Here is a 26,470-nt window from a genome sequence, read left to right as displayed (position 1 = left end):
ATTACATAAATAAATAAACAAAAATCTCTATTCAACCCGAACCGCGAAACCATCGTAGAAAATACTCTAAAGACAATATTTACATTTTAAATTTAAGTTCGAATTGCCATCAGCAAAACCCAAGACCAAAATCAAAACCGATGATTCTTCGGATACAAAATCTCCGAAGACTTGACTCATACCGAACAACAGACTAAAAATTTCTTTGAGCCGAAATGTATGCTAAATGTTTTTCGAACCGGATATTTATTTTACCAAATAACAAAGAAAAAATTCCGTGATGCTGGCTACACACAAAACATCAAAAGTTGCTCAAAGTTGTAAAATTAGATTATCGCTTTGTAGGAGAACATTTTGAAAAATGGTTGAATGCTCTGGGGCTGAGTCTCGTAACACTAATGTTAGATAAAAATTAGTGAACTTTAGTGGCAACCAGATGATGCATAGACATCCGATCAGAGGTATCACAGTTAACAGCCTTTCAATTTCACTCAAATCTACAATTTATTTCATGTGATGAATGAAATGAACCACATACAAACGTTCGACCATATATTGTCACTGATGTTGTCAGCAAGGGTATTTTGAACAGAGAATCTACCAGACGTTCAACCATTCAGTTGTGTGGAATTGTCGGCATGTAATGTTCCGAGAAAGTGTGATTGTGGATTTGAAAGCAATATTTTTAAGAAAATTTCGTTTTATTCAACAAAAATGACATCGACGACGATGCGTATCAATATTGACATGTTAATTTACCGAAAAGAAAGAGAAATATTTCTCGATTTAAAATCTCTGCCATTTATTTTATGAATCACCAAAATAAATACTGACGGGCGACATGGCAAAACATAATTTCCAAATAATATTTAAGGGAGTTTCAGGCGTCTACCGTAACATACCAAAATACCATATATAAAACACGTCACCACCACCACACATAATGAAAGTTCATTTGCATTTAATACCGAAAAATATGAGGAAATTATGTATTTGAAAGGAAAACCAGAAAGTGTTAGAAAATAATGACAGAGAATTAAGAAAAGCATTTTTCTTACTAATCCTGACGATGAATTTAATTTATTAGACGTTTATATAAACATTAACATTACGACCCTACTTTTATTGCACTACTAACAGAACATAAAAATAAAAATAAACAAGCCACGGAGTGGAGTGTGTAGTGCCGAGTTAAGTACATAAAGCATTCCCCTAAAATATTTTGTAGGAATTGTGCTGTTTAAATGGTTTATTTTCGATGTTACTACATAATTCACGTCTCAATAATCACAATACCGAGACATGTTAGTTTATATGGCCTTCCAATTTTGTGTGTTAGAATGCCAGAATGGATCATTTTTCAATTCGTTTGCTAGAAATGATTTATGTTCGAGTTAATAAAGTCATTAAACTAGAGTTGGAATGTAAAAATTCTAATTATTAGAAATGTAAAAAAAATTGGGGGTCATAAATCCGACAAAAATATTCGGCCGACCACCCTACTACTTGCTTTTCGTATATTTCCTAATTATTCTTGGTTATTGTTACGAAAAAGTAAATGAAAAATTACTCCAAAAAACAAGACAGATTTAGCAAAATCTTAAAAACGTAAGCATACAATGTCATGTACCTGCGGGAAAACAGCTTACTCACTCGTCTTCGGCTCTGGATACAAACGTCCCCCTCGTGAGTAAGAAAAATTTGCCTATCAACGTAATAGTAGATTACGTTGGATGCTGCGAAAGTAATTCATTACACAAGGACACAATTTTGTGATACGAGCAAACTCACGAGTAAGTTTTTGAACAACAAGCTTCGGTAACTGTTTTCGAGGCAAGTGTAGAGTTTGCATATCCGAGCCGAAGGCGAGGTATGCAACTACACTTGTCGAGAAAACAGTTACCGAAGCTTGTTGCTCAAAAACATGAGTGAGTTTGCGAGTTCTACAAAATTGTGTCCGAGAGCAATGAATTACGTCGCAGCATCCAACGTATTCTGGTTTATTGCCTGCTCATGCGAAAATTGACTATTACACGGCTGTTCTGCAGAAATTCTACATAAATTCAGTATCTCAATAAACCAACACCAACAAAACAAAAATAAATCTGTTCTTCCGAAAAAAACAAATCTAGTGTACTGACGAAATCGGCTCACACGCTACACGTCTCCTAAAAAATTGATCCCGAAAACAGCATTCGTGTTAGTGAATAGTTTTTCGCAGTTAGTATCGATGAAGACGCATTGTTTGTGCAATTATTTTGTTAGTCCTTTTTAATGTTTTCAAAAAAATGTGCAACAAAGTGTAGTGTTTATACTATAAGCAAAAGCAATTAGTTGTACAAGTGGAAAATACAACGAAATGTGTGGCCATAAAGTGTTACTTCGGAACATCAAAATTATTGTTACAATAAATATGGCCGACAATTCTGTGTTGCGAATTCTTCTAAAAATATGATGTAACCAGATTATTTGCTTAACAAGTTTTTCTGAAATAACTGTGTTCATCGATCAATATTTTTATGAAAAAAATGTTATTTTAGCGACATTTCTTACATTCTTTTTCGATCGATCGATTCATTCAACAAAAAAGATAAAATGAAAGGAAGGCAAATTTTACTTGAAAGAACTGTCAACTTGAAATAAACCTCAAATATCCCTAGTGTAATGGATCACTTTCGCAGGGGGTAAACAGCCTTGTAATAGTCAATTTTCGCTTGGGGCAGGCAATAAAATACTATTACATTCTAGCGTCCGGTAAGCACTTTTTCACAGTCGGAAAAAGTGACTTAGAACGTCAATTTATGAACTGAAAATTTCGATAATGTATCATTTGCGCACGTCGAACTTTGATAATGTTTCATTTGTACACTACGAACTTCGATAATTTCTTATTTATTCACTGTCGGCATTCTCACATCTAGTGCGCAAAACAACCCCATTTACTAACTAGTTAGGAAAGAAGCTTTTGATGGACTCAGACTTTTCTTATTTTATAACTTAAAATTGAAACAAATGTACTCGTCATGATGTCAAGGTGAGTAACGTTAGTTTCGAAATTGGAGCGAATTGAAGACATACAGTTGGCGACTTTCAAATGAGTGACAAATGAGTGTTTCAGCTGTTTTTCAGCTGATCCACTCATACAATCAGATGTGCTAATGCTTGTTTTCGAAGGAAAATTAGCTTAAAACTTGATACCAAGGGTGTCAAAAACCTGGCCACAGGAACCACATTTGAAACATTTTGATTTCCTTTTTGTCTAATCCTCGGCGATGCAAGAAGTACATATCGTAAATGATCTACAAGTGGTCAGTCTATTATAAATCATCTTCACCCGAACGAATACCAAACGGAAGTTCCGGATTGGTCACCCTAATTTCCTCTAAATGTTAAATTGAGCTTTTCGTATGTTCTAATGGAATTTTATGGCAAACTTAATCTTCGTTATGTGGTATACGTGTAAGTTGTAAAAGTACGCCTAATGACCGTCGTTTAAAATAAGCGAAAGCCAATCTAACAGGATAACAACATAGATACGAAAGTATTGCAAAGTGATAAAACACGTAATTTCCGTTACCATCTTTTTCGGTGAAAAATTGTTTTATCGCCGACGAATGATTACGAGAAAAAAAAGTTCTGATGAATTCTGAGTCGTGTAACATTAACTTTCTGGAAAAGATATTCATACGAAAAAGGGGGAAAATAAACAAATGAATTCGAAAGAAATGTACTTAAATAATGTTTCATTGAAAAGAAATCACTTAATACCAAGATTGAAATCTTATCTTCCCAAACCAGATATACGTCTGGCATGTCTATTTCCATTCGTTGGTTCGGAAAAAAGACAACGAAATACTCAAACGCCCATAAAATTTTACGATAAGAATCGATTTGTTATTGTTTAGCATTCCGTTATTGGCATTTTTGATGAGTATTTTGTCAATATCGTAAAAGATACGACATAACCAGTAGCCAAAGAGTAAAGTCAGTAAATAAAAACCAATTTTTGAATAAAACCAACATTATTCGATTAAACAACAATGTCGTTTCCAGTCGATAGGTATTGTTAACAACCGACCGCTGCCATCTACGAACCTTTTCAGCTCAATGAAATTAAATTGTAAATTGAGTTTACTCGCAAGCACGCCACGGTAAAATATAAATCAACCCCTAACTGGTCACCCCGAAACTGTATGCATTAGCCGCACACAAACATATACTTAAAGAGCTCCTAGATTTGTAAAATTTTCAACCGTTCTCGCACGTTCAAACGAAACAAAAGGTAAAACATGTGTGGGTGAGTGCACAGACCGTTTCGAAATTGTATATTTGTATTAGGGGATACTCGATGATAAATTTTGAATAGGGATAACACGTATATATACGGTGCTGTGCATCTGTATTTGCATGCCAATAAGCAGGGTTGCCATTATAATGTTGATGCATATAACATTCGATAAAATATATATTTACGATGATATATGATGGTCCATTGTACTTTGTTTATTTAATTTAGCCAATCATGGATGCACAAGATTAAATTGGTGACCTACACATAGAGGACAGTGGATTTAATTAGCTGCTATATACTTCCTTTCCTGTCTATGTACAACGTGTCACTGCATGGGTTTACATAAAATTAAAAAAAGTACTCAATCAACATCTGGTCAATGAAAAGTTAAATATTTCCAAGTCATCCTCATAACCCATCGATAATAATATCCCCGTAAAGATAATCGTTGACCAATCGTTCAATTACGAAACTACACAACATTATTGCATCATACACAGAGATCTAATTGTGTAGGGTACCAACCATAAAAAGAAAGTCGAAAATATAAATGATGTTGGGGTGGTACACAAGTCCAATATTTTCCCTTTTTTCCCCCGAATATCGAAAAGCAATAACCGTAGATACATTGTGCAGTACAACATATAAACCTACCATTGAACAATTTACATTTTATCGAATAATGTGCAAAAGAGATGTACGTATCCGTATGGCATACAGACAACGGTGCGTTTTGATATTGTGCGAGAACCGATTTGAAATATCATGGAACATAAGTGCAGTGGCTGGCTATCAAAACCCGGTCGATAAATGTCTCGTTTTGATTTCGGCAACGTCGGGAAGAAAACACGTTGGATGTATGAACAGAATAAAAAAAAAAAAAACCAACGTGGGTGCTTTCGCGTGTGTCGGTGTTGGTGTTGTACGTACACCAATTTTGAAAATCGTTGCAAACATACACACAACAATATGTCTGTGCATTTTGAAAAAGGGGTGATCCAATGCGAAGATATGTATAATGAGCAAATAATCGAGGTACAAAAGGGAAATGGCTCGGGTTTAATGATATCGATTGTAATATCGTTTTGAGTGACTTGAAAATTAATTATAAGTTGGAAAAAGTTGTTGGGAATTGAATTAAAATGTTTTGCATTAAAATTATTTCACATTACAAACGGGAATTACGTCGTGTGTGTACACACAATGATTTGTTCGCATTTTGAAGGAACCACAAAATGTTGGCATTCATACGGTTTCACTTGTAAAAACTTTCAGCTATTCATGCAAAAATGTTCTCAATGAAATCTGATATCTATCCTCTTACACACACACAAGAAACATTGACTTATTCACTTTTAATTCGTCGAACATTGTTGATGAACAAAAAATAAAAACAACAAAAAAAGGGAATTTCGTCTTTGAACTTACCTCTTCGGGAACTTTTTCACATTCACCATTCGTGGTTTCCTCTTTTTTTGCCGGCTTTTGTTTATCCTTTTTGCTAAACGAAAATGAACGGAATGACCATCGCTTCTTTTTTTCTTTCTTTTGTTTTTTATTGCTGTCGCCCGTTTCGTTCTCTTCGGCATTAGCTGGTACATCTTTGCTTTCGTTCAACGTTTCGTCATTTGTGCCATTTTCAACAATCTTTGGACCATCACCAGTTGTTGTCTCTTCTGCATTTTCAGTCGATGAAATATTTTCTTTTTCTGTTGCGATATCCTTTTCGTTTTCAGCATCATCGTTCGTTTCTTTGATTTCTTTGTCCTAAAAGAAAATTGGAAAAATTCGGTTAGTTTGGTGAATTGTACTATGTAATATACGTAATAGCTGCTTAAAGTTCTTATATTTCTACACTTGACTGAGCATTTTTTGCAATATTTTTTAAATAATAATAGTAAACTATAAACCATGGTTTCGGTTTGTTTCATTGGCTCTAATCGTCCCACATGCAACTTTATTTTCTGAATTAAGTCGTTAACATTAGGGACCGTCCATATATTGCGTCATACTTTTTCAGCTGATTAAAATCTCTAATAACTCGTCAATTATGCACTCTTTCCGTAAATAGTTTATCCTATCCTCCATTTAGGGGTTATAATTGGTGTGGTATCACATACTATTGATTCAAAAAGTGCACACCTGACTTGCTATTTTAATCTGCTGGCAGCACTGAAAAAGTGCGACGTAATATATGAATGGCCCCTTAAGGCTTAAACAATTGGGAAACAAAGGTTTCGTTGTCGACAATGAGCTGAAACGATACGATATTTTCTCAAAGTGTAAAAAAACTCATGAGAGTTACGCACTCGGCAATGCTTAGAATGCTATTACTTAAGTTATCGACAAAAAAATCTTTCGGGAATATCTTTCAGTTTGTTCTACCTCATCGAATAATTTCTTTTTAGGTCGTTCGAATCGTCACGTGTCTGCGACTCACGATAGGGAAAATAATGTTCCTAACTTGTGCTAAAAGCGAATTATTTTCCAGGACTCGTGCTGAAAGCTAGAAAACACTATGTGATCCTTCTCAATTTCAGGTACTTAATCCTTTGTCGACACAGCCAAAAATTTGGAAAATCGCGGAAGAATTACTTGAGTCAACGTGGAAAGAAGGAAAAACGTCTGTGTAGAACTACTACCATCTCTGGTCCATTGTTATTCACCTTAAGAATTTATCTTCTGTTGCAACATTTTAAAAATTGTTTAAAATGTGTTGTTGTTGTAGCGGGCAAATCTCCCGCTAGTCAAAACAACAAAAATTTTAGAATTTGTTGTTTTGTCAAGTGTAAAATTTGCGGAACGAGCCGAAGGCGAGCGGAGTAGCCACAAAAGCCAAAACAATAGTTCACAAGCATGAATGTCACCAGTCAATTGATAAATAAGTGTAACGCACTTTAATCTCAATCACAAGAGTAATAATTACTCAGTAATTAACAAGTTATCATTTTTGGTGTAAGTATCAAAGTGGGAGTGGCATCTAAAAAAGAGAATATCTAGTTTTGAGTTTTCCATTGGAGATCGTACAATAACAATTTGAAAAACAAATTTGTTAATGTTATAAACATGAAGTCTTATACAGTTTTATACTTGCATATTTAACGAGCATTGTTCTGAACATGAACAAACTGAAACGATCACTTATTTATCCGTCAAAATACTGAACAGATAGACAAGAATAACAATCAATCAATAAGACACTAACTTTAATGGCAGCAAATGCATCCATCGAATAAATAAACCGAGTATACCGAGTCCAATAACCTCGGCGTTGAGAAATGATAAGAATAAGCAATTGTTCAGAGAAATTTTTAATTGGAATTTCAAAGTCAAAGTTCGAAATGATAAAAAGAAGTACAACAATAAATTCACCTTAACCCGTATGATCTTTTACATACTCATATATGAACGAGTCGTCTTCTTCCAATATGAGTTCTATTTATACAATATTTGAACCATTGTTACGAACATCAATTGTTATTATTTTCGAGTATGAAAATTTGGTTGGTGAGGTATAGGAGGGTTTGTGTATGCTATATGCTATGCATACACAAATTCCGTATTGAACATTTCGTTGTAATGATGACGGCTCGGCTACAGATTATTGTCTCGGTAATATTTATTTTAAAATGCGATATTGTTTAATATTATGGCTTAATAAAGTCTGGAATTTCATTTAATCATATTATAATGGCGTTTCAATTGAAAGAAAATTGAATGATAAAAGGATTGTGATGAGCTTGATGAATGTATTTTCATGTCGTTGAGCAAATAAACAGCAAAATAATACAATTCCGTCGTCATTCATCTGTAACGCAGTGAGCGAACAGTGAATACGATCTCATTTGGGCGGCTAATTAATCGTCTTGCCGTCAAATATGATTTATCATCAAGGGTTTTGTTACTGGTTAGTGCTATTCGCACTGGATTGCGAATCTCTCTTATAATCTCTTTATAATAAAGTAGCTATTTGCACTGAGTACGAAGAGCCACAGTATTTTAAAGAGACTCAGTGCGAGTAGCTATAGTATTATAGAGATAGACCAATCGCATAAGAGTGCCACTATTCGCTCAATAGTCTAGCATTCGCTCCAGCTTGCGTTAGGAAATAGTTATTTATCTACCAAGGTAGGTATGAAGGTATTTTTTCGCACTAGATGTCGATTGTCGACCCGAGGCGAAGCCGAGGTCGACAAGACGTCGTGTGCGAAAAAACACCGGCATACCTACCGTGGTAGATACAACGTTTTTCGCAATTTCGGGCCATAATCATCTTTCCAATGCAAAACTTGTCCTACATTTTGTTCCAAAATTCTTGTGTTTACAGAAATTCATTTGAACGATCAAGAAGGCTGCATTATAATACACATTGCAATGTGATGTAAAGAGACGCGTTGAATGAAATCGAGTAGTCAATGCTTAGTATATACGCGTCAACAATACGTTCGGTATAATTGTGTGACTCTATAGCCGAATGGCTAAAGTCGCTGCTTTGTGCTGAAAAACCTTTTGGTGTCGGGGGTTCGATTTCTGGTCAATGCAAGATTTTTATTTATAAAAATTTAGCCTTCGTTGCAGGTAATAGGTTCTTTAGCGTGCGAAAAAAAGTTGATATCGCACTGCGTGCGAAAAAAAAGTTGATAACGCACTGAGTGCGAAAAAAAGTTCATATTGCGCTGTGTCCGGGAATACAGTGAAATAAATACCTTCAAAACGACATTAAATGGATGCATAGAAAGGTGATGATTATGGACCGGAATTGCGAAAATAACTATTATAAAACTTGAGTGCGAATAGCCTTTTTAATTGTTATTTTGATCAATGTCGAGAATCTACAAAAACATTTTTTTGGGTATGACCTCACAGAAGATAAAAACTTTTGATGGATTGACGATTTATCGTTATCGTAGCATTATTACATCGGTTCTGGTTTGGCATTGACCTAATCTCGAATAATGCGGAAATCTACCACTTTAAGGAACAACCAACTTTGCGAAATAAATCTTTTCAATAACTCACATTATAACCAACTGGGACACGCAACAAAACCCCTCGGAAAATCTCAAACATTTTTCTTTTTCATCCATCATCTTTTTTATGATTTATATTTTAAAATTTATATGCTGAACATATTTTATGGTATGCGTAGAGTAGCCTCCCTTTTTCCCGCATAAAAGATAAGAGATTGTAAAAGAAAATCGATTCAAGATGGTACAGAAAACGAGCCGTCAGAACAGTCGGAGCGTTTGCTGCGACTGAGCCCCGTACTAACCCGTACATCTATTGCGCACGTGACCCTAGTGCGTCTGTCACCCTAGTTGAAGTCAAATTATTATGAAATGTGTACATCTTAGAAATTGCGCATGGCGCAATTACGAAGCCCCGTACGACGTTCCTTTCAAATGTAACACAAATTTCAAGTTGACCTAAAATTTTAATTTATTGAGAGGCCTAAGGCCTAGTTACGGCCTTAGTCCAACGACCCAATTTTTTTTTTCAACAGCATTATATTCGGCCTTCGATTACCTTCCAAATGAAACAAAAATTAGGAAAATCGGTCGAAATTTAATCGAGATATATGCAAAATACACATAGGGCCGAGTAGCGGGCTTAGTCCAAGAACCCAAATTTAATTTTTTTTCCAACAACATTCTATTTGGTGTTCGATTACCCTTCAAATGAAACAAAATTTAGGAAAATCGGATCAGATTTACTTGAGTTATATGCAAAACACACTTAGGGCCGTGGAGCGGCCCTTGTCCAAGGACCCAAATTTTAAATTTTTTTCAACAACATTCTATTCGATGTTCAATTACCTTTTAAATGAAACAAGAATTAGGAAAAAGGGATGAAATTTACTCGAGTTATATGCAAAATACACATAGGGCCCTAGTAGTGGCCTTAGTCCAAGGACCCAAATTTAATTTTTTTTTCAACAACATTCTATTCCTCGTTCGATTACCTTTCAAATGAAACAAAATTTAGGAAAATCGGATGAAATTTACTCGAGTTATATGCAAAATACACTTAGGGCCGAGTAGCCTATCACTTCTAGGGCCCTAACTCACGGGCCATTCACCCGATTTTAATAATCTTTTTTGTCCTGGATCGGTATCGACATTATCTATCTTTTGCCGTTTCATTTGCATTTCCATCGTTTTTTTTGCTGTAAATATCCCTAAAAGACCTTAAAGCACTTAGGCGGCCCTAACTCACGAAGGGCCGACCCAAATATGCCCATCTTCGAACTTAGCCTCACTATTTTGACTATCTTTCAGGGAAAAATTTTTGAAATCGGATTTGATTTACTCAAGATATCGACGTGACGGACAGACGGACAGAAGGACAGACGGACAGACAAAATTTTTATTGCGGATTCGTCATCTATGAACACAGGGAAACACTTTGCCCTTACCGTCTGCTTCGAATTCCATCAATTACACACGGCATCGTAATCCTATAAGCCCCTTTGTACTTCGTACGGGGCTAAAAATTCTTATGTCTTAAGTGAAGAACATTTTCGATTCGCTGTTGCTGCCTAGGAATAGAGGAAATCCATTCTATTTAGAATATCAGAATTTCATGCTCAATTAATATCACCATTATACACGAAAACTGAATGATTTCACACATTTCCCGTACATCTCTCGTTGACAATGAAAATTTAATTTTCCACAGTATAACAGGGAAAACATTTTACGTGTAGGTGCGTACACTGTTAAAGTCAATTTTTATTTTTATTTGAATCAATTTGAATAAATATGCTACCTAAGAGTATCTGCATTGGTTGCTTCATTGCTACCTGCAAACACTGAATATAAGAAGAGAATCGCTCCAGTTCTACTAACTTTATAACTTCTAACTGAATTTTCTATATTTCTACCTACAAGTCACATTGTGAATGTAAATCATTGCAACGCAATTGATATTCGATTTCATTCGTAACAGTGTATTCCTCTATTCGTTTCAGTTTCTATGCAGATATAATTGAATCACAGCATAAAGTTCGTATACCGCCAATTTAACAATTTTGTACAATTTCACAGCGTTCGTTGTTGATGTGTTATGTGCAATGAACGTTGAATTTTTTTTTTATTTTATCAAAAGAAATAAATTACACTGCGATAAATGGTACGGAACGTATGTATATTGCAGGAAAAATTGTATTTTATAATTAGATTGGATAACTTTATTTGCCTTCATTTTTAAGATAATGAGACCCCCATATAAATCTTAAAGAGTATACCTGTACGAAATATGTTGCAAAGCTGAACCAGATGAGTCAGTCAAAATGTTTTCTTGTTGAATTAAAGAATAATGGAAGAGGGGATCGCAAACAAATATTTCATTTTTTTAAGGCTGACAGCACGGGCACATAAATGTTGGATGTTGTAGCTCTAGTACATTAATGTTGAATGGCATTTCTACACGGATATAATATACTACATTGCGGAAGTCCATTCTAAATAAACAGACATACAAAGGCAATTACATTTCGTAAATATTTTTAACTCTGAAAAAATATTAAAAGACGGTTCGCTGCTTGGTTCTCTGTTACCCTTCGCGAGCGAAAAATATTTTATTCAATTCCAGAGTCAGACACAATCCGAGAAATCCTGAAGCTTTCGTTCATAATTTAGGCGTTGAATGAATTTTTTATTCACCGAAAAGAATTTCGCGTTTTACCAAAGAAATTTGTGGAATTGAATACTGTTACACTACCAAACGATAGTGCACTTTTGAGCTGATATCGTCTTCAGTTCTATGCGACGGAATGATTATTAAGTTGATACAAATCGCATTGCAATAACTGTAAACGAACAGCACACAAACCAATAGCATTTTCATTTCATCAATTGAAATGTAATGCGTGGGAATGTCTCGTTATTTATATTACCAACAACACAGAACCAAAAGTACAATAACATTTGTACCATAAAATGTGTATAATATGAAATAAAGATTGTCTCCTCTCTTTGTTGTGGATTTATCACTTAAAAATGTCTTTAAACATTGCGTTTATGTCCGTATATACATAACGAAGCACAAAGATTGAATAAAAAAAAAACCGAAACAGAAATGTAAAATGTCATTGTCCTATAATTAAACTATAAATAAAATCTGTACTTAGACCAATTTAAAATTACACACAATCTCTGGTGTCAAGAGTAGTATAAATAAATGTTAATCAACCCAACGCGCGACTTTCTTACACAGTTTGGAACAATTTTTTTTTTTAATTTTACATCACCATTAATGTTGCTTTCATGCATTTGTTTTCAATATTCCGTATTCATGATGATGCAGCAAAACGACAATGAATTTTTATAAATCCAAAAAAATGCATATTCGACATTTCAATTCAACTGATTCGTTTTATGTGAATACATTTTGTGTATTGAGTAAATTGATTTTTTTATGTAGAACCGAAACACCATTTATTGCTATGCTATGAACCGAAGATAACGAATTTCTTGTTTGTGATGTTATATCATATGTATGGTAATAAGTGCAGCTGGTAAAGTACTCAATTTAGTATTGTCATTGGAAGTGAATACAATGCAATTGCTATCGTTGACCGATTAGAACCCAATTGCCAACTAAATTCAAAAAAGGAAGCTGCCATCCACAAATGACGATCAGATTTTGGATCCACTTTACCTCGTCCGTACTCTCCCGTCACACTTTGCGACACCGTTTCTTTCTTTTTTTCTTTTTTCGTGTGGGCGTATTTTATCTATGGTCCTTAACATCAATGTTAAAATATTGAATTATGGCATTAGTCTCATGATCTTCTTCAAACAGAATGTCTGTCGATAAAGGAATTGGCTCAACCCGGGCCTGTAATTTGTGAAATTTGCGAACCAGAATTTCGCGAAATTCTTCACATTTTGTTAAATTTCCAAATTTCGTTAATTTTCACAAATAAAGGCCCTGATTCGTAATCAGTTCAGTAGTTACAGAGCTACTCTGTTGGTTTGACAAGTTTTTTACATGTTGCTACACATACATGTTAGCAAATTCAAGTTTTTATTAAGGATTGACGAAGATTGTTAGGGGATCTATCTGCGCAGCCTCTAACATAAGGAACTGAATTTCTTAAACCCCCTGTCAATGCTTCCACTTACGTATTATTCAACGTACCTGAAGACCCAATCTGTATCTATTTAAGTGGGATATTTTAACAAAAAAGACTAATCGTCGAACGGTCGAACTCTCGAATATAAGCGAATGGCACATCCATTAGATTAATTGAATAAATTGGATAATGCAGCTTATCGCTACCACACATAGCATACTTAGACTAGCATATGTGCCGATAGAATATTTTCAAAGCGGTAGGTCGCCCAAGAATGTATTTCTCTTGACCATCGCATCGTCATCATACAGCATACAGCATGAATACGAAATTATTTTTGTTTTTATTTTATTTTTTAATAATTATGGTTCTCAAATACCTGCCCAGACCTATCAAATGCAAGCAACATATTCAAGCCGCTCAGTATTTGATAGTTGGAAAAGAAGCACGTAAACATAATACCTTACAGTACACACTTGCCCAGCTATTATATCAAAGCGTCAAATCAAAATTTAACACGACATATGTGATGCTATGCAATATTTGATGGTTTTTTTCTTAGAGTACCTTGCCCAACTAATAAACAAAAAACGACACATTCGTGATATTCTGTGTTCGAAAAAAAATTAAAATTTGAATGAAAAAAGTATCAATTGTTCACTTAAATGCTTCTATAAATACGAAATATCAGAAGTCTTCAGACCGAATAAAAAAGTGATTGATCACGCACGGTAATAAGATTATGGATTTAGTGTATCCAAAGTTGTATATTATAGAAAGATCGATGGATTGATTCTATAGAAATTCATCATAACAATAATGGTTCAATATCAATCATACCGTATTTTCCGTTTCGTTGTGTGTATCGCCGTTCATTTGTGGTTTTAATTGATCAACTTCTTCGATTTTTCCCATTTTTCCGGTGCCCTCTTCCACAATGCCATCCTTTGATTCCGTTGTTATGTCCACGGACCGTTTACTCTGTGCTTTCCCCATTTCGCTCAATTATTTTCTGTAATAGATGGAGAATTTCGTTAGCTATAAAGTGTCTTGTCATTTAGATGGGATAACAATTGGTTAAATGTCTTTTCATGTTTATACACAGTTCAGAGAAATTCTACAAAAAATTGTGTTTTTGGTCAAAAGAAAATGGTTGACGAAAATTAAATTCAAATCAGAAAAGCGATGGTGCGTATTTCCTTACAACTGTTTTTGATGGAAATAAAACAACAGCAATTTCTAGCTGAAACGTAAAATGTGTGTATATATGCTGTTGTGGCACGTTCTGTTTCAGGTGTTTAGTAATTTTACACAATTTGTTCATTTTTTTTTGTTTCTTCATTCGAACACAACATTACAATGGAATTAAATTTTCGTATCCAAAAAATCCGTTATAAATTTTTAAATAAAATAAAAGTCAGCAATCCATTAGAATGAGTTTTTTTTTGTTGTGTTGTGGTTAAAATTGTACACGTATATCATTAATATGAATATTCAAACAAAATTTAATTTAAACGAAAATGCAACCATTGAATACGATGAAAAAAAAATTATAACTGTAGAAATGCAGTGACGACACAACAAAATGAATGGAATTAAACGGATACTAATAAACGACCGATAAATTAATTCAAAACTACCGATAAAAAATAATAAATGACCGATAAATACGGTACCGATAGAAAATAATAAATTATCGATAGACAAATTCACAAGTACCGATAAAAATATTCAATACTACCGATAACTTTTTACCGATAAAAAGTGATAAAATACCGATAAATTAATAATTTTACGACTATTCATCGGTCAAATTCCATTTTCTATCGGTAGTTTATTAATTTCTATCGGTAGTTCATTATTTTCTATTGGTACTTCATTATTTTCTATCGGTAGTTCATTATTTTCTATCGGTAGTTCATCACTGGGGCCTTTCTGTTGATTTTTCTTCGATTTCAGATGGAAATTTTTCTACTGATGGCCTTTCTGTTAATTTTTTTCGATTTCCAATGGAAATTTTTCTACTGAGGACCTTTCTGTTAATTTTTTTCGATTTCCAATCAAAATTTTCCAACTGAGGCCTTTCTGTTAATTTATTTCGATTTCCAATGGAAATTTTTAACTGTGGCCTTTCTGTAGAGCTTTCTGTTCATTTTTCTTTGATTTAGAATCAAATTTCTTCTACTGAGGCCTTTCTGTTAATTTTTTTGATTTCCAATAGAAATGTTTCCACTCAGGACCTTTCTGTTAATTTTTTTTCGATTTCAAATCAGAATTTTCCAATTGAGGCCTTTCTCTTAATTTTTTCGATTTCAAATCAAAATGTTTTCGATTTCCAATCGTAATTTTTCCACTGAGGCCTTTCTGTTAACTTTTTTCAATTTCCAATCAAAATTTTTCCTCCTGAGGCCTTTCTGTTAATTTTTTTCGATTTCCAATGGAAATTTTTCTACTGAGGGCCTTTCTGTTAGTTTTTTTCGATTTCCAATCAAAATTTTCCAACTGAGGCCTTTCTGTTAATTTTTTTCGATTTCCAATACAAAATAATGAACTACCGATAAAAAATAATTAATGATCGATAGAAAGTATTAAACTACCGATAGAAAATAATGAATTACCGATGGAAAGTTATAAACTACCGATAGAAAATGATAAATGATTGATAAAACCACCAGTTTATCGGTACTTTAGTACTTTTTATCGGTAAAAAGTTATCGGTAGTTTTGAATATTTGTATCGGTACTTGTGAATTTCGCTATCGGTAATTTATTATTTTTTATCGGTACAGTGTTTATCGGTCATTTATTATTTTTTATCGGTAGTTTTGAATTAATTTATCGGTAGAATATAATATCCCGAATTAAACGAGTAACATTAAAGACTCTCGTTAGAAAAAAAAAAACGAAACGAAACTACCTGATTCAATTGAACAAAAAATGATCAAATGAAGCACGAAGCTGTGTTATTCTAAAACTGATAGAATCAAAAGTTCAAATTATAAAATTCATGTCTATCGTATTCGAGAACGTAAATCAATTGCAGTGGTAATACGTATATATGTGTAATTGCTGCGGTAAAATATCGATTAATCATAAAATGAAGACGCTGATGTTGTTCAGAAGTTACAGAAGATGGATGGGGCTAAAGAAAGACCTCTGAAACAAAAAAGCCTTTTGTCTTAATTAGTTCGTAATTACGATTGATGTGGAAAAATTCATCGATATAAGAAAAAAGAATTTGAAACGAAAAGAGATTGCAAGAAAACGAGAAATTTGTTGATGTCGATGAGAAGTTGACGATGCTTTAAGTTTCAAACTGTACAGTTAGTTTTACAAAAAAAAGGCTTCAAGGCCCTATTTTAAGGAATTTAATTTCCAAAAATTTTCAAAATTTCACAAATTTCACAAAATTTCTTAAAATTTCCAAATTTTGTTTTCTGTTAGATCTCATTCCGAAGTAATCAGTTAAGCTCAAAGACATGAAAAACAACTAAAAAGGCAGTAAAAACAACATTTACGATCCAATCTGTTGTGTTCTTTTATATGAAATGACGAAAAGTGATGGACAAATTTGAGAATTTTTGGAAATTTAATTTCCTTAAAATAGGCTCTGCTTAACGGCAATTGAACTAATCTGAACACTCAGTGCCCAATGATTTTATTGGAAAATTAACTAGAACATCAACAGCCGATGACTTAGCTGTGATTTGACTCACACACAAAATTGGAAGCTCAAAATCAACAACAGCTGAACATATCCAGCTGGTCGACAAAGACAATACGTTTGTATCAAAAATAATTCAAAGCCAAGCTACATACAGTTAAGGTCATCTATGAGCGCACAAACACGAATGACTATGGTAAACTCGTTGTTTAGAATGTGTTTTGATAGTACAACAGGTAGAGTATGTTTGTTGATCAGCTGGTGAAGTTCAACTGTAGCTGATTTCTGCACAAGCTTTACGTTTAATAATTTTATTTAGCTATTAACTTAGAGCTGTTTACTTAAGTATGGTTTCCACTCAACAAAAAGTACTCAGTGTGAAAGAGAGAGCGGGCTGTCAAGTAAACAATGTAGAAATTGAAAAAAAAATCAATTTTGTCTCTCACACGGAGTACTTCTTTGGTAACAGGAAATCAAGCCTTAACGTTTTACAGTTGACCTACATTATGTATTCAGCAACCAAAATGATTTTATTTCAAACCAAGATTGTTTAACTATTTACGGTTCCGTAACAATTAGAAGAAAACTAATGATAATCATCCGAACCGATATTATACAAGAGAGACAGCTACAAAGAGATACTAATCAGCGAACTTTAATAACATGGTTCTTTGTTATGTTATGTTTGGTGTGTGTAAGTGTAAGTATTTTCGACATGACTGTACGGATGAAGTCTGTTTCATATCAATGAAGACAAACAATTTTTTTTAAAGAGTTTTCTGGGCTCCTACATTTTCACCTCTTTTTGTTCAAAAAGAAATTTGGAAAATCAGAACTAGATTCGAGCTGTTTGAAAACGGTCTAAAAATAGCACATCGCAGGTATGATTGTGAAGAAGTTAATAAATTTGTTTGTTGTCACTCACTGACTCGGTTATTATGCGGAGGAATTCCCAAAAAAAAAAAAAAATTAAAATTTATTTAATTTAAATGATACGACGACGTGCGCGGGCCTAGTCTTCCTCTTTTTAAAATTCAACAAACATTTCAATCGCACGATGTTCATCACTAAATATCAGCAATTTAAAGCATAATTTCACACAGAAAATTCTTTTTTTACTTTGATATCAAAACCTAATTTATTACTAACTACTCGCAAATGACGCAAATCTTAAACTATTTTTCACTACAATTCAGCCCACACGCAAAATTTATTTACAAGAAATTCCACGTTTTACAACGCTTCTGTTGAGTTGTTTATTAAAATTATATTTTATTGGATTAGAATTTCAGTGGATCCGTAACAAATGAATTTGAGAGTAGAAGATGGAAGAGTGAAGAAAAATATAATTCGGTAAAGATTATCTCTAAATTTAGATTGCGGTACACACAACTAATATTGTATGCTAAAAATCTCTTTGCGAAAATCGATTAATTTTCGCGTATAAACACTGACGTCGTGTGTGCGTGATTTTCGAATGAAAATATATTTCATTTTGATTGTGGTTTTGGATTTATTTATTTTAAAATACTTTATTATCTTACACTTAATTTCAAATTATATTTAACTTGGCTCACTGGCCGATGATATTATGCTGGAATGATTCAACACAGCGAATGCTGAATACACAAACAATTTAACATATTGAAAATTATGTGTGAATCATTAAATAAAATTACTGAAATGATTCCAATAAAAAATGTTTTTATTGATATACCCTTAAGCCCCATATACACATCCAAATACGTATACATCAGCCAGTCGTATACAGACAATTCATACAAATTGTATCTCAAACATAGTAAATATTTTAAATATTTCTACTTAATCACAACAACTCGGCTCCGATAGCAGTTTGTTTTGGAGTATATGGACAAAACACGGCGGTCAAAAAAAATAAGCGGATTAATTTGTCATCAAAACATTTATGATTTATCATCCATTGCTGAAGAGAACCATTATTGTAATGGAATCAAAAACTAAAATTAATGCCAATCAAGAGAAAAAGATTTATGATCTCATTTGAATTGGATTGTTTAGCTACATAAATCGTTGAGTGTCACACACCGTGTGTACGCATCTTCATAGCAATTCGGTTATGAGGTTTTGTTATTGTAATGAAATACACTTTCAAATTTTAATCGAAATGAAACGCTTCAAAACAATTTACATAATTTGGTATGTACACACACGTGTGTGTGGTGGAAGCAATGTGTTATCGATCGTAGAAAAAAATATTCTAAAAATCTTCCCGTCGATTCGGATGTGTGCGCCAATAATATTCCGTTTGAAATGTGTTTACGTTCAAAAATTCTTTAGTAAAGAATGTAAACACTTTACACTTGAATTTTAAAAATAATTACGAAAAAAAGAGCGCGCACACGTTTTGCGAGTGATTAAAGAAAAACAGCACAAAAATAAATAAAACAGATAAAATGTTCAATCTCAAGAACAATTAGATTGGTATAGGTTTTTATGGTCAAACGTATTTCGTCACAACAGAAGAAAATTGTATACAATTTCCACATAGAAACTAAAAATATAACGCGCGTCGTTCAATCAAAAGAGAGTGCTCGAAATAGAAACATTTTATTTCTGTGATGGTTGAATAAATTTAGAATTGAAACTGTAGCAGGTACGTTTTCATGTAAATAAAACCCGATATACCTTAATCAGGCGCCGCTTTATTTCGGAATGAATTTCCAACTTTTGATAACTCGCCGATAGTTTGAATCAATCAACTAAAATAAACGGTGTATTGAATGCGCGCAAAAAAGTTTATTGAGCGCGATGACTGTAGCAATGGCATCATGCATGCTTTGTTCAATGATACATCGTGAATTTTACAAAGAACATTACAATTCGAAAATTTGTACAATATGTAGCGACCGTGGATGCTTAAGGAAAATAATAGTTATTTGTTCACAGAGGGCATAAGGTAATAATTGTATTTCCAGTGTCACTTGCAAAAATTCCAGCGTTTCTAACTATTTCACAACCAAATTTCCGTTTCCGAGGAGGGGAGAAAATGACAGTTTTCTCGTCTGCGTTGTGAAAAAACATTATCTCTGTTTCTACCGTATGAAAAACGTTGATCGTTGGTCTATATAAAACGAACCTCTTAGAATTCAGGTGTTTCACGAAGCACCAACAAATAGTTAGTGTTAATAATTTGACGTTTAAAACGTCATTTGACAGATCGAAAATACAGACTTTTGATACCAACTATATCACAATTGTCGGGTTATGTTTGCAAAATTTAAGAAAAATACGTGAATCTCTGTCATAATTCTGTTATTTTGATAGAAGAATTGTGAAAATTCTTCCTCCAAATGGCCTCAGAATTGCGATCTCTTTAAAACATTTTGAGAAATGCATAGACCGTTAGACAGAACGCTAAAACCATAAAGTCGTTAGCGTTATGCTCTACGTCCTCTTATTGTTTTGATAAGACTATATTCACCAAAATATCTAAAAGCGAACCCACAACATGAAAATAATTTCCGACTCAGGGAATATTTTTTAAATTAACCACAAACTAATGACAAATCATTATTCAATGAAAAATAACAAAAATTAAGCATTACACACATTCGTATATAATAAGTATTGCTATGATAATAATTTGTGCGCCCTCATTTAAAATAGTAGGGTTCCAATGTAAACATATCTGGCAGCAAGGGATAAACATATGGCTTTCAAGTTTTTTTTTTCGTTACAATAATATGTAATAGAACGTTTCTGTCATTTTAGAATTCTCTTTTTTTTTAAGTTTCAAACAATTTTATCTACAACATTGTATAATATAGAAGGGACATTAAATGAAGATAAATGAAAATAAATACAAAAATGGTATACGTTTCGGGTATAAACAAAAACGCATGGAACAGTGTCTGTAATAAATACAGAATTATGATTCCGACAATATAAGATGCGTTAGAGTTTATTTATACGGAGTATTGTGTACGAGATAATTGAAGTACATTACAAATTCCATTATCAATTTTAATTTTATTTCCTTGTTGTATTTGATTCACCCCTTATCAGAAAAATATGAATTTTTCAAAGTGTACTGCGTACGTGATTAAACAACAATGATTTTCAAATCTTAAGTGCCCATTCCACTTAAAAAAAGTACTCCGTGAGAGAGCCGTTAGAGCGCCGTGAGAGAGCAAGCTGTCAAATAAACAAAGAAAAATTGAAAAAATTCAATTTTGTCTCTCACACGGAGTACTTTTTTTGGTAAGAGGAAACTAAGCATTAGTTGAAATTATATGTCTCACTTACGACATTTCGTTTATTTGCTTTACTGTACCCAGACCCTTGATATTGGAAAATAATTGATAAGACATTCGACCACCGTTTCAATATGAGAGAGAATTGAATACGTTTTGCACTAGGCTTGATTATCACATACAAAAACCACTTTAGGCCACTTTTCTATTGTCTGAGAGAAAACGGAGTCACCACAAAAGTACTCCGTGTGAGAGTCAAAATTGTATTTTTTTCAATTTTTTCTTTGTTTATTTGACAGTTTGCTTTCTCACGGCTCTCTCACGGAGTACTTTTTGTTGAGTGGAATGGACACTTTACTTTAGTATGCAGTTCAAAAACAACATCTCTCTCATCAGGCCACAGCGAAATTGGTACCTGATACATTGCTCTGTCGAACATTATACTAATTTGCATGCGAAAATGTCTGGCGAATTATATCATAGCTGAAATGTAATTCCTATGGAAGAATCAAAAACCCTCAAAGCTGCAAGAAATTCATTCTCCCAAGAAATTATCAACCTTTTCCGCATTGAAAACGTCTATGCAGATTTGATGTGTACAATTTGGAATAGCGAGTAAATAAAATAAAATACGAAAAAAAAACGAAATGCTTAGTAGAACTGCACCTAACGACACGGAGTGTGAATGTAACAGTTCCATTCATTTTGAAGGTATTCCGGAAACACTGGCTGAAGTTAAACCCAACGGATGTTTTAATATTATTATGTTCTTTTCGAACCTTCTTTAGCATTTCTATTTATTTTGTTTTATCCATTTATTATTTTACACGTGATTTGGATCTATAAATTAAAACGATCCAGCTATTTAAAATAATTTTATTCTCTTTTAGTCGAATTATATGGTCGAGAACAACAAAGAGAATTAAATTTATTGTTCCTTAAGAATATGAATAACATTATTTATGTGGTTACGTGATGTTCATAAGAATGCGATTTGTATATTCCTTTCTAGCAATGTGTATAGATATATATATAAACTACAATATAACAGGGGGTGATTATGTGTTATCATTGTTATAACGGTAGTTTTCGGGATAAATTTGGGTAAGAAATCTTCGACGAAACTTTCTAAGGAAACTTTAATCATGAGATATGGTAATGTGATACCGAAATGTAGGTGGGATCGTTTCGATCCCTTTATACAAAGAATTTAAATAACTGATAGAAGGAGGATCAGTTATTTAAGTTCTTTGCCTTTACAGTTGTAGTTTTGGTTGTTTGCTTTGCTTTTAAAAGCAAACTGAATAAGCAACTAACTAAAACACAATTTTTTGAGTGTAAATAAATTGAAAAACCATGTATACGCAACGCAAAATACAATTTTGGCCATGTTTCACGTAGAGTCTACGAAATTCGCATATTGATTTATACGTTCGGACAGAGCGTGTTTATTTGTTTCCTGATGAGTTTGATTGAAAGATTTAATTTTATTGGAAACATCCAGATTTTTGTATCGGTAAATATTAGAAAGATTATTCACAACTACTGATCACACTTCCTGTATCGGAGAAGATAATTGATGAAATTGTGAGCTCGAATTGAGTAATGATCTCGTTTGTAGATTGATTTATATCAGCACTACTCTTATATGTAGCAGTTTCAGCTAAAAAATGGTTGTCGCTAAAGAAGTCTGAGCCTATTTTCGGGTCACGAATGCAAATTCTTGAAATTCTTAAAATTTTAAATTTCGAGCTGGCTTTAGGATTTAAGAATTTAAATATTCGAAAAGAAAACTCGCACAAAGTACGATTAGTCTTTATTTGACTATTCGTACAAAGTGCGATTAGTCTTTATTTCACTATTCGTATAGAGTTATAGAGTTATTCAAGTGAAAAACAATCGAAATTCTTCCTGAACTAGAACTTTGAGAGTTTTCCAAAATTTATGAATTTTCAACAAGCGACGACAATTTCTTGTATTTGGAAAATTTTCAAGAATCAACTTCACGAAAATAGGCCCTGAGAGAAGTCCGAATTGCGAAATCAATGCTGGAATAATTAACACTTTAATTACTTTATGCGAGGTCATATTAAACGGAGCATTGGAATAATGAACAAATAATGAGCCAATACGACATCAGTTCTCTTTTCTCTATTCAATCAAAACTCTACCGATAGAGAACAATTCACTATCTCATTGAAAGATGTCGCTGCAACAAAACCAATGTCATCAGAAAAATAATTAATTTTTTACATGCTAGCTACATGCGTCGAAAACCGTAGTTTTCATGTTTTAAGCACTTCTTTCGACGCCCTCAGCATGTAAAATCCATTACATAACTAGGGATAAAAAGTTGAAAAGTCTCGTTTTCGTGTGTTTATTGACCTCGGCTTCGCCTCAGATCAGTGAAATTCACACGAAAACTCTACTTTTCATCTTTTTATCCCTAGTTATGTAAAATATTATTGCTCGACTGATTTTAGTCAAATAAAATGCCATCATGTATCACATGATCTCAGGACTCCGGAACAGTAATCAGGTGACAATGCAACGAAGAATAAAAATTTCGTTTTCATTGCACCGGTAAAAACGGTTTTGTGTTCGTCCGGTTTCCATTTATATTCGAACAAAATAACTGAATGCAAGTGTGAACTGTCACAAAGTAAAGTGTTTTAAAATGGAAACCCACTGACAAACGCCATTTACATTACACTGATGAAAATGAACATCACCGGAGGTACAGTATATGGTCTAGACACAATTTGTAAACAAATAACAATTACACTTAAAATATAACAGAATCGACCAAATTTCACAGTTCATAAAATAGTTAAATAAACCGATAAAAAACCATTAAACTATTTAAGAACATTTTCCTTGAACTTGTATGAAACATTCAAAAATTAAAATAAATAATAAACAAATAAATGCTTGATAAAACACATATGTTGCATACAAATTGATACTGTGGCAACGCGCTCGGCTTTATTCAGTTCATTTAAAGTCCCGTGTGTTTCACTCGAAGAAAAATGTTTAAAACACAGAGAGAGAGAGAGAGAAAAAATGAATGTTACCAAGTCTTGTTGACCTTGAATAAATATGATTAAACATTCATATTGGTCAATCAACTGAGATCTTATGTGTATCCCACCACATGAATACGTAGCGGTGTTATTAATGTAACGAAACGCATAATAATATAAATTATGTTTAATAGAGACGAAGATGGAAATTAATATCGGTGTATAACACATCAACAAAGTAAAAAGAAAAAGAAAAAACACAGAAAATACTCGCATCCATAGATCGGTTACGAACCGGATGAAAAGATTAATGCACATGGACAAGTAATTTAGAAAAAATATTTTTTTTTAATTTTTCATTTAAATGAACAATTATTTGGTCAATTGCAATCTGTTCAATACACCAAGAGCCGGTACATTGAACAGATGCCATCACATTAATATATCAATCTGATCACCGAATTAACTGTGATTCATTTGTCGTATACTTGATCAATGGAAAGAAATCATTAACTGCATCAATTAACTTTAAATGAAATCCAATCTTTATTTTGTATTCATGAATCATTGAACGAAAAGATTTTATTTTTTTTATTTTTTAACAATGAGTTAAGATCAATCAACTTTTATGAACATACGCGTACGCGTTGTCGATATCCATATACACATTACGATAGAACGATAAACGAAAATGATTATCTTTACATTAATCATTCAAACTTATAAACCAGTTCGTAATCGAAATGCACGAAATAGAAGAACAAATTTCTATGAACGACTATTTAACGAAACGAATCATCCTTCCATCGAAAGTTGTACTCATTCCAATACAAAGAATTAATTTTCAATTTCTTCGAAATAAAATACAAAACTCGATTGATGTTTGATTATTCAGAATATAAATCAGGAAGTTGCTAACGAGAAAAAACATTCTAAAATTTAAGGAACACAAAAATGACACCTAAGGACTGCACTGAAACCTTTCCCTTGAACCATTTTATATTAGGGCGTATCGAATTTTGCAAATTTTAAGGACCGCGATAGCCTGTGTGCGGAAAACGTATATCATCGAAAACTGTGTCCGGGCATGTGGTTGATGGATCCAATGGAGCCATGGAAGAAGTCCCCCCGGGCGGCTTTAAGTTTCCGAAGGTCATAATTCGGAAAGTTGATAGTATTTTTGAAAACAATGTTCTAGCGGAATGTAGAGCTTTGAAAACTCTACAAAACTACCGAAGATACCGATGGTCCAAAAGGTGTCACTGCCAAGATTGCTTACATCGAAAATGTGACCATTTGGTTTTTGACTTATATTTCCTGAGAGACAAATGATTTTGTTTAGCCTGTGGTATGAGATGGTAGAGGAGGTCGAGCACTACCAGTACACTAGGCATGTCCCGATCGGATATACTCTTGAAATCACTTTTATAACATTTGTGAATGGAATTTTTAAGAGTGGCCACGTCGCCCACGAAGCAAGTGCAGACACTGCAACCGGTACTGGTGAGTCGAGGACACCTTGGCCAGTAAGTATGCATAATATTCCATGACAGTAGCTGAACTCTTTCACAAAATATTTGTTATTTCGAATTATGACCATCGGAAACTTAAAGCCGCCCGGGGGGACTTCTTCCATGGCTCCATCGGATTCATCAACCACATGCCCGGACACAGTTTTCGATGATCTACGTTTTAAATTTGCAAAATTCGATACGCCCTATTTTATATAATTGCGGTTTACATTGCCTTCCCTTAAACATCATACACCAGGTCAGGATGAATTTGTTAAAAAGTTTAATGACACTGATCAACGGAATTCAGACGGTTTACAGTGACTTGTTTGGTAGTAGTTTTGCTGCGAATTTCGCGGTATTTTATTTTTCACAGTTTCAAATTCTCTTTTCAACTGTACAAGTTATTCCAACCATTTACTGTCCGAAAATCATTTTTTTTTAATTTATATGTCAGACATCTCTTGTTATTATAATTTCCCAATTCAAAGTTGTACATAAAAATGCAAATCAAATTTTATAGAAATTCGCCGCGATTGTAATGAAAGCAAATAAGCGATTAATCTAGCCAACCGATAACGATATTCTAATAAATTGAAGTTGAAAGAGAAACGCAGAAAAAAAAAGAAGAAGAAATATTATCATAAGGCGTGAGAGCGTGAGATGTT

The 26,470-nt window shown here is 33.4% G+C and overlaps 1 protein-coding gene across 1 annotated transcript in view; it reads right to left on the bottom strand.

The window, feature by feature from the left end:
• Positions 1 to 26,470, bottom strand: part of LOC119084671 (A-kinase anchor protein 200-like) — a 76,078-nt gene that overhangs the window by 22,442 nt on the left and 27,166 nt on the right. Inside the window, exons 2-3 of the mRNA XM_037194748.1 lie at positions 14,211 to 14,382; positions 5,720 to 6,058 (exon numbers count right to left, since the gene is read on the bottom strand). Coding sequence (XP_037050643.1) covers positions 5,720 to 6,058; positions 14,211 to 14,366 — 495 coding nt within the window. The 5' untranslated portion in view covers positions 14,367 to 14,382. The remainder of the gene's footprint in view (positions 1 to 5,719; positions 6,059 to 14,210; positions 14,383 to 26,470) is intronic.

This window comes from Bradysia coprophila, unplaced genomic scaffold, assembly GCF_014529535.1.
Source record: "Bradysia coprophila strain Holo2 unplaced genomic scaffold, BU_Bcop_v1 contig_87, whole genome shotgun sequence".
Lineage (NCBI taxonomy): Eukaryota > Metazoa > Arthropoda > Insecta > Diptera > Sciaridae > Bradysia > Bradysia coprophila.
This window is presented reverse-complemented; position numbering and strand designations above follow the sequence as displayed.